The sequence below is a fragment of the Geotrypetes seraphini genome, chromosome 1 (assembly GCF_902459505.1).
Source record: "Geotrypetes seraphini chromosome 1, aGeoSer1.1, whole genome shotgun sequence".
In the NCBI taxonomy this organism is placed as follows: Eukaryota; Metazoa; Chordata; class Amphibia; order Gymnophiona; family Dermophiidae; genus Geotrypetes; species Geotrypetes seraphini.
The window spans coordinates 247,523,937-247,534,048 of NC_047084.1; the positions used below are offsets into that span (position 1 = coordinate 247,523,937).

At 46.0% G+C, this 10,112-nt stretch overlaps 1 protein-coding gene across 1 annotated transcript in view; it reads right to left on the minus strand.

The window, feature by feature from the left end:
• LOC117367099 (ADP-ribosyl cyclase/cyclic ADP-ribose hydrolase 1-like) overlaps positions 1–9,859 on the minus strand; it is a 60,700-nt gene extending 50,841 nt beyond the window's left edge. The window contains 1 exon segment of the mRNA XM_033959363.1: positions 9,304–9,859. Within this exon segment, the coding sequence (XP_033815254.1) occupies positions 9,304–9,629 (326 nt within the window). The 5' untranslated portion in view covers positions 9,630–9,859.
• Positions 9,860–10,112: the final 253 nt, after the last annotated feature.

The following is a 10,112-nucleotide window of genomic DNA, read 5'->3' on the forward strand; positions in this document are numbered from 1 at the left end:
AGACACCGGATCCCTGAACAACACAGCATTGTGTTTCCCAACTTTTATGAACATATGAAACTTGACCAACAAGACTTTGTGCCCTCTGTCACCACCTGCAACCTTTTCATACAGTTCGCTGAAGCCATAGGAGCCACCTTAAATCTGACAAACTGTTATGTCTGCGGGGGCACCCAGCTGGCCCCTGAAAAACTCCATTCTGGCAAAACACTGCATACAGCGTCTCGGACCATCCTTTACCACTCGTGTTGGACACCTGCAGTGCCAATCCTTATGGACTAAAAACAGTACCTCTCAGCCCGGATGGACTTATTGGACCGGAGATCCTAAGTTAAAAATACCCAGACAATGGAATACTACTGGCAATGCTACCACATTAAATGTCTACCTCAACCTGCCTGCTTCTGCCCCTTGGGCTGCACCAGAAGGATGCTACTGGATCTGTGGGAAAATGGCATACCCCACTCTACCCTCAAATTGGACTGGCACTTGTGTTCTGGGCACTATCAAACCAGCCTTCTTCCTCCTCCCGTTATCCGAAGGAGAACATCTGGCTGTCCCAGTATTCGATCAACGGGCCCGTTCTGAAAGAAGCCTGGAGATTGGTAAATGGGAAGACACTTGGCCCCCAGAGCGCATCATTGCTGTCTACGGTCCTGCTACATGGGCTGATGATGGTATGTTTGGGTACTGGACTCCAATCTACATGCTTAACCACCTCATACGACTGCAGGCGGTTTTAGAAGTTATCACCAATGAAACAGCTAGGGCCCTGGGAGCCCTGGCCAAAGCGAACACTATGATGCGTACCGCCATCTATCAGAACCGACTGGCCTTAGACTATCTATTGGCCGCTGAAGGAGGGGTATGTGCCAAATTCAATCTCTCCAACTGCTGTCTACAACTGGATGATGAAGGATTTGTGGTTGAAGAGGTCATAGATAAAATTACCAGATTAGCTCACGTTCCTGTCCAGACTTGGAAGGGTTTTTCTGCTGATATGTTTGGACTCAACTCACTGACTGATTGGGCCTCCAAACCGGGACTCTTTAAAGCCCTCACCATAATTTTCCTGGTATTCTCTGTCATATTTTGTGTTCTTCCTTGCCTGTTACCATGTTTATTGAAAACCCTTAACCGTACTATTAGGACTACGATTGACAAAAGTACCACTGCTCTAGTCCTGGCCCTTTCCTCCTATCACCCAGTCCCCACCTCTGATACAGATGGCCCTGACCTCCCATAACCCAGCTAGTCAGCTAGCCTACAGAAGAAAAGTTGGGAATGAAGGATCCCTAGCTAGCTGACATAGCTGGGTCACGGTGTATATGAAAAACTCCATCTTAGATCAGTGGGTAGTAAAACTAAAAACAGCAACCTGTGACTCCATTTTACTGCTCTGAGAAATCACGTATGCATGCAGGCCTGTTCTATGTATCTGTCTTAGTGCCTGGTACAGCCAGGAGGCAAAGGAATGTAGATGTTAGCTAGCCATTGATGTATAGATTATAGGATGGATTTATGGTTTTGTTTTTCTCTTCGCTCCTACCTTTTGGTCAGAGCTGGTTTGAACTGGTTAGGATCCTATATAACTTTGGTGTCCGAGATCCTCAGGGTCTTCTGTTTATGCAGCCAGTTCTGCCCAGAAGTCCAGCATATATGCTTGTTTAATAAAAGCCTTTTTAAATCTCTTCAGTCTCTGGCTCAAGTCTCTGCACTACTAAAGGAGGGCCTTATCCTAAAAGGTACCTTCAAAATATAACACAGGTCTGCGACTAAAAAGCTGTTTGATTATTTTCACCTAATTTCTATGTATTTTGGTGTGCTGAAAACAAATAAAATATTGAAAAAACTCCTAGACATCATGATTTGCCACAAAATGCAAAATTGTCTTCAAATTTATCAATCTATAATAATAAAACGCTAAGTGCGCATGCGCACTCACGCCGCGTGTTCCCTGATCCCTGATCTGTCGGGATGTGGCGGCAAGAGTGCGCATGCGCGCTTACTACGTCGTCGGCTGCCAGGAGGAGGGCTTTGAGGGAGCCGGCTTTAACCGTGTCGCCAAATAACGAAACACTATCTTGACAATAACGTAGGCAGCAGCACGCATGCTTTCGGGGGGGGGGGGGTGGAAAGGGAGCATCCCTGGGGAGCCGAGCTGAAGGGAAAGCCACCAGCTGCTGCAGCGCGAGTCCGCGCGCAGTGCCCTGCCAGACCACGGCTCGCGACCGCAGCGGGCTACTCACATGTGGAATCCGGCGGCACCATCAGCCTGCAGGCGTGCTGCTGCTGAGTCAGGCGCCGATGCATGCTCGGATCGGGGAAGCCTCCGTGCCTGACCTAGAGCGCAGCCCGCAGCCCCTGGGCCGCCGAGCATCCGGGGGAAGCAGCGCTTCTGCTCGCAACCGCATCGTTGCGAGCCCCACTGCTGCCGCACGCTGGAACATTAAGAAGACATTCCGCCCAAGGCAGCCGTGTGCAGGTGCGAATCGCTGGTGACATTGGGCTGCTGTGTGGCAGAGGCGCGTTTTGGGGGTTTTTTTTGCACCGAGAAGGTTGAGGTTGATTCGAAAGGAGTTAAGTCATTCAGGAGATGCTTGGTGTTCAATGATCTCGGGCATTTTGCAGCTGGGCTGGAAGGGATCAAATCTGCTTATTTGTATCCTAAGCCAGCTATGAGAGTGCCAGTGGGCAAGATCAATCCTGCAGTTATGAGGAAAAAAAACAGGTAGTTGTCTGGGGCACCAAAGAGCTACTGCAGTCACAAAACAACTTCTGCCATTAAAAGCACAGACTCAGGGCTGAGGCTTACACATACAGCATGCTGCTGAGTATCCCAGTAGTCCTCATTACAAAAAGACTGTCGGACGAATGCTGAAAGCATTTCAAGCTTTAGGTTGCCTGATGAGTTTGAAAGTGCATTTCCTCCAGTCCCACCTTGACTACTTTCCTGAAAATTTGGAAGCTGTGAGTGAGGAACAAGGTGAACGATTCCATCAAGACATTAAAGAGATGGAAAGGAGATACCAGGGAAAATGGAGCATTACAATGATGGCAGACTACTGTTGGATTCTTCAGAGAGACATTCCAGATGCTACTTACAAGTGTAAATGCACCAAGAGGAGCCTCACAGCGAAGAAGAATCAAGTTTAGTGTGTGTAGGTGAGCTCATTTCAGTTCAAAAAAGGATTTTCATGAAAAAAATTGTAATAAAACTTTAATTTTAGAAGTCTATTTCCATTTATTTTGAGGTACTGCAATTTAGTTACCTAAATTGTCAGGAAACATGATGTCCTATGACAAAATAGAGGTCATTTTCAGATTCAGCGCACCAAAAAACATCAAGATTATGTGGAATAACCAAAACAACTTTAAAAAAAAGTTTTTTTGCAGACCTGTGTAATGAATGATTTTTAATTGCCTTTAAATATAATGAATGATTTTTCTTCACGAAGGTAGATGGGGAGAGTTCCAAAGAATAGGTGCCATAACTGAGAAAGATGAATTTCTGTGTACATCAAGAAATAATTGCCTAAAAGAAGGTACACTTTCTAGAAGAGACCTCTTATCTCCCTTTCTCTCAACCCTACTGGTATCTTTTAAGTCCTTTGGGGCTCCTTTTACGAAGGTGCGTTAGGGCCTTAATGCGCGGAATAGTGCGTGCTAAAATGCCATGCGCGCTAGCCGCTACCACCTCCTCTTGAGCAAGCGGTAGTTTTTCGGCTACCGTGCGCTAATCCGGTGCGTGCGCTAAAAACGCTAGCACACCTTCGTAAAAGGAGCCCTTAGTTCTTGGTCAGCAGTGAGCAGTGACCCATATCGGCTTTTTTCCATTTTCCCCCTCTTCTTTTTTTCCTTCCCCCCTCCCTTGTGTTTTTTCCCTTATATGTTTTTTTTTTCTACTCTGAGATATTTGTAACTTTATTCCCCTCTTCCCTTTACTTCTTGTTTGTCACTCAACCACATGTATATAGAAATCTTTAAATTTCTAGAGTTCTTTGTTTTACTTGTGTTGTTTTAAACTGTTGTTTTTAAAAGTGTCCTAAGACTGTTGGTTCCCCCATATGCTGTTTTTAAATTGTACATCGCTTAGAATGTTTTATATAGGCGATTTATCAAATAAACTTGAACTTGAACTTGTGCCAGCCCCAAGCCTTCCCTCCGATGCAATTTCCTTTATCTGCATAGGTAGAACCAAGTCCAGGTCAAAGGGAGGCTCAGGGCTGGCGCATGTTACTGCTCACAGCCAATGAAGAGCTAAAGGACTTAAAAGATACTGGGGGTTGGGGGAGTGGAATTAAGAGATCCCCCAATCACCATGAGGGAGGGGAGAAAGAGATGCCAGACAGGGGGCTGGGTTCTCAGGCCCGCCTAAAATTGGATGTCCAGCTATGCCCCAGCTCTTGTGCTACTGAGAAGAAGAGACAAATTTATGTGTGTATCTGTTATAGCAAGATGACCTGAGTTCCCCTCTCCTCCCTTACCATAGCTATATCGCAGGGCTGAAGGAAATACATCATCTACAACATGCCTCAGTGTCCAAGAAAGCAGGCACTGGATACCAAGCACAAAGAACCTGCACTTGAACCTCTGATACCCTGAGCCTCAGGGTAGCAAGCATCTGAATGGTACATGGAATCTCTAATGAATAATACTGCACTGCTTCCCTCTGTAACAGCAATTGTGGCTGGAAGCATGCCGCCAACCTTCTCCAAGGCTCAGCCAACAAAGGGTCAAACAGGAAATGTGTAGCCGGGAGTTCATGTCTGGGTGGACCCACACTATTAGTCTCACCCGTGTGTACACCCCCCTTGCATATATACATGCTATGCAAAAGAAGGGTGTATTTTCAGAATAGTGTTTAGGTGGAGTATTGACATACACAGACATAAATGTTTATCCCTTTGGCTGTATTATTGCTCTTTGAAGTACCATCAACCATACAGGAAGGATGTCCAACAGTTCCACTACCCTTTTTGTGAACATTTCCTAAGGCAAAACTAATGGCTACCTACCATACCACAGAACTAACATGAAATAAAGGGATAAGAATGTTTTAACGGCAGTAACATAAGGCTCTCATATAAAGTATGCTAGCATTTTAGTGTCTAAAGGCAATACATCTGATGTTCACCACTTGAAATGGATGGGGAAAAAAAGCCTCAAACTAAAGTGGCAGCCAACTATACTGTATACTAGCTGACTTCAGCAATATCATTGGCTAAAAGAACTCCTTCACTGTTACTGGAACTGGCAAAACAAAGATCTTTGGCGGGACTGTTCTTGCTGCACCTCGACGGTAAAAAACTTCTGAACGTGTATTTGAAGATGAGAATATATCCTGTTGAGGATAAGTGATTTTTCTTAGTGCACAGTCTATGGGTATTATTCATCGAAGTTCAAGCAGCCGATAACAGTGATGGAGGATTTTTTTGGGCCAATGGTATTACTGAAGACATCTGGAATATTGGCGTATATAATTGGCTGATCAGCAAAAACAATAAAGCAGGAGACCCAATCCTCCACAGTGAAACCAATCCAAGAGATGAAAGGAAAAAAAAAAAAGACTGTGGATGAAGATGTTCTAAATGATGATTGATTTGTCAAACTCCATATGGGTCTGTTAGGATCAACATATGTGGACTATTGCAATGTTTTCAACCTTTTTTACACCCGTGGACCAGCAGAAATAAAAGAATTATTTTGTGGACCGGCAAACTACTAAGACTGAAATTTAAAAAACACATTTCTGGCCCCCGTCTCTGCGAGCTCAAGTCCCCGCAAACCATCTGATCCCATCCGCCCAATCCTCAGTTATGATTTTATATTGAACATATTTTATTAAAGTATAAAAAGAAAACAATATTCTGTACAATTGTCATTTTATAAATAGAAATATACAGAGCAAGGACCAACAAAACCCTGTCTCCCCCTCCCCTTCACATATATCCCCTCTACTATCAAGAAAAACTGAACAAGCCAAATTATTTCAGAATGCTACACAGAAATATCATGCTAACAGAATACTGCAGTCACACACGACAGGAATAGTGCCAGGGGAGTGCCCCCTGGTCAGAGAGAGCCCTAAGCCAGCTGGAAGCTAAAGATGCACTGCTTGGCTTTGCAGTCCCCAGTTATGTCTCTAGCAAGATATATATTTCAAATCTGATATATTCTAATGGACAAAATAGAAATAAAATGATTTTTTTCTACCTTTTGTTGTCTCTGGTTTCTGCTTTTATCTTCTTTTCACTCTTTTCCTTCCAGCGTCTGCCCATTCCATCCACTGTCTGCCCCTTCCAGAAACTGTCTGTCTCCCCCTGCCATCTCTCCTCTAGACCCCCCCCCCCTTTGGTCTGGCATCCATCATCTTCCCTCATGGTCTGGCATCTTTCTCCTTTCATCTCTCTTTCCCCTCCCCCCTGTGGTTTTTAGCATCTCTCTCTTCTCATTTCCTCCGCTCAGATTTGATATCTCTGTCTCCTTCCCCATTCTCTGGCATCTCTCTCTCCTCTCTTCTCTTTCCTTTTCTTCTCTGGTCTTCCTTCTTTATTTCTGCCTCCGTCTAAATTAAATTCTTTCTTACTATGCAGTCCTGTTTCCCTCTTTTCACTGTGTCTACCTACAGCATGCCATCCCTTTCCTTCACCCCTCCACTATCTCGCTAACTCTATCTTCTTCCCCCATCCAGCATATGTCCTTTTTCTTTATCTCTCCTTCCATCCAGTATGTGTTGTCTTTCTCCACTTCCATTCAGCATTTGCTCTCCCTTCTTCCCACTTCCATCATCTGCCCCTTCTCTCTCTTCCCCCCACTTCTATCATCTGCCCCTTCTCTCTCTTTTCCCCCACTTCCATCATCTGCCCCTTCTCCCCCACTTCCACCATCTGCCCTCTTCTCTCTCCCCCTTCTCCCCACTTCCATCATCTGCCCCCTTCTCTCAATCTCTCCATCCACCACAGGTCCATCTCTCTCCCTCTCACCTTTCTTTCCGATTTTGGCAACAAGATCGGCAACGCAAGATCAGATTGGAGCCATTGGCAGCGTCTGGGCAGCAACGGCGATGAGCAGCATCAGCGCCCCCCCACCACCCGCAATGACACTCAAGATTGGCAACGGGCCTCCTTCTCTCCCCAGCATCAACAGCACTTCAGATCGGCAATGCGGTGCTCAGTCCAAAGCTTCCCTCTGACTCGAACTGCCTGGGCGGAAACAGGAAGCTGAGTCAAAGGGAAGCTTTGGACTGAGCACCGCGTTGCCGATCTGAAATGCTGTTGATGCCGGGGGGAGAAGGAGGCCCGTTGCCGATCTTGAATTGCATCGCGGGAGTGGGGGGGTGGGGAGGGGGCGCTGATGCTGCTCATCGCCGTTGCTGCCCAGACACTGCCAATGGCTCCAATCTGATCTTGCCGGCCCAGCACAGACCGGCAGGAATTTTCCGCGGACTGGCGGTTGAAGAACAGTGGACTATCGTATCTATATACTGTATGCTTTTATTATGGAGTTTGAGAAACCATCATTTAGAACATCTTCATCCACAGTCTTTTTTTGCTTTTGTATATAGTTGGCTGCCACTTTAGTTTGAGGCTTTTTTCCCCCATCTTGTTCAAGTGGTAAACATCAGATGTATTAGCCTTAGACTAATATGGTAGCATATTCTATATGACAGTTATGTTATTTATTTTATGCTACTCCCTCTAGTTTGTCTGTGTGAGTAAATTAAGGCTGCCTCCTAGATCTAGATTCTTATGGCCTCTTTTACAAAGCCGCGCTAGCGGCCCCAAAGCCCATAGAGATTTAAAGGGTTTCGGGACTGTTGTCGTGTGGCAGCTGCTACCATGGCTTTGTAAAAGAGGCCGTTAGGGTTGATCCCCATTGCATGCAGGAACTTGTAGTTCTGATTTCCCCATTGCATTTCCTAAGAAAAGCAAAACTGTAAGTCCCAGTATGCACTTGGTAAACCCAGGATTATGTCAAACCTGTCCTGTAAAAATGGAACCAGTTGGCACCCTTAAACTAAAGAGGGTTACTCTGCCAACAGCTACCTTATAGAAACATAGAAAAATGAAGGCAGATAAAGACCATATGGCCTATCTAGTCTGCCCAACCATGACTAGTATTCCCTCCTCTCACTCTTAGGGCTCCTTTTATCAAGGTGCGGTAGGCAGTTAACGTGCGGAATACCGTGCGTTCAACCGCCTGCCGCGCTAGTCGCTAATGCCTCCATTGACGAGGCATTAGTTTTTGGTGTGCCGCAGGGGTTAGCGCGTGATGAAATGTCCGACGCGCTAACCCCCGTAGTGCACCTTGATAAAATGAACCCTTAGAGATCCAACATACTTGTTCCATGCTTTCTTGAATTCAGATACACTTTTTGCCTCCACCACCTTCACCGAGAGGCCATTCCAAGCATTCACCACCCTTTCCGTGAAAAAGTATTTTCTGCGGTTACTTCTGAATCTATCCCCTTTCACCTTTATCCCATGCCCCCGTCATTCCAGAGTAGAGAATGACACGGGGACAAATTTTTTCCCCGTCCCTGCGGGAACTCATTTTCCCATCCCGTCCCAGTGAGTTTTTTTTTCCTATCCATGCCCCCTACCTGCAAGCTCTGCCTCATCTGCATAAGCCTCAAACACTTTAAAATCATAAGTGTCTGAGGCTTGTGCAGTTAAGGCAGAGCTTACAGGAAGGAGGCAGGGACAGGGACAGCCAAAATTCAGGAGAAATTGAGTTCCTGTGGTGACGGGGACAAATTTGTCTCGGTGTCATTCTCTATTCCAGAGAGTTTCCTCTGGAATGAAAGAGACCCGCCTCATGCCCATTCAAGCCACACAGGTATTTACAATGAACAAAACAAGAGAGCTCTTTATCAATGAAGAAACCATATAAAACCAATATTCTCCTGCTCTGCAGCATAGAGCATAAAATGACCTCAGACAGTATGATTCAGTTAGTATTCTAGAGCTATTCTGTGCGCTTAGAAAGATTTCCTCCCCGCCCATCAAAAGAGACAGAGGCACATCATCTTTGAGAAAGGAGTACCGGCAACAATGCTTTAAGTTAAATTTTCTGTGACGTACATGCAGCACAAGCTATTTAAAATCAGAGTTCATGCCAGTGTCAACACAATAGAATTGTATGCAACATCTCTAGACCCAACATGTGCTACAAAGCCACGATTTCAATCTCGGTTTCCTCTATTCGACAGCTCGTTTCATTTCAGCACCGTTTATGGCTGCCAGCTTTGGTCGGCCGCATGCAGAATGGGGGGAGGGGGGAATCACCCTCGGCACTTACCCAATCCACGGCCTCGCCGCTCTTACGTAGTCATAACATCTCCCCACGATGATTTCCTGCAGGTTCCCGGTGGTCCCTCTGCCTTCCCAGTCCTCCTCCGCCGGTAGATTGGAGCCCGGCGGACGTTTCTTCACCCGAACTGCAGCCACGGAAGCCGCCACCGCGACAACCAGTACCACCAGCGCCAGGACGACGCCTCCCCCGTAGAGGAGCCTGTGGTGCGGGGTGAAGGGCGCAGCTTTCGCGGGGCACATTCTGAGCCCTTCGGCGGTGCGAGCGGGGAAAGTTCTGAGCCTCGGCTGTGCAGTGGCTTTCTCATGTATCATCCCGGCTCCTCCTACCACCGCTCGAAACTCTGGTCAGATTTAGATTCGGGGGTCTGCCCTGAATATCTTATTGGCCTGGCTATTCAGAAGTGGTTTCCGTCTCGTTCGTTTAGCCGGGGGACTGGCTAAACACGAGGTTGTAAAAGGCGGAAGATAAATTATTTGACCCCCGAAGGCAAGGAAATAAAGACAAATGAGGGTGAAACCTCTTGCAGTTATGTAAGGCGCAGGTTGCTTGTGATGGATTAAAACTGGACACTGACAGGGCTAGGACAGGGATCTATTTGATCGACTGGCTGATTTGGTGAGAATTTGGGAATGGACTTCCAGATTCTCTAAGATTGGTAGATCAATTATTTCAATTTCGAAAAAGTTTAAAAACCTGGTTGTTTTCACAATAGTTAATTTGATTTTAGCTGTGGTATAGTAATTTTAAGCAATTCATCATACTTTTTTTTATACTTTTTCCATCCTTCTAATCTA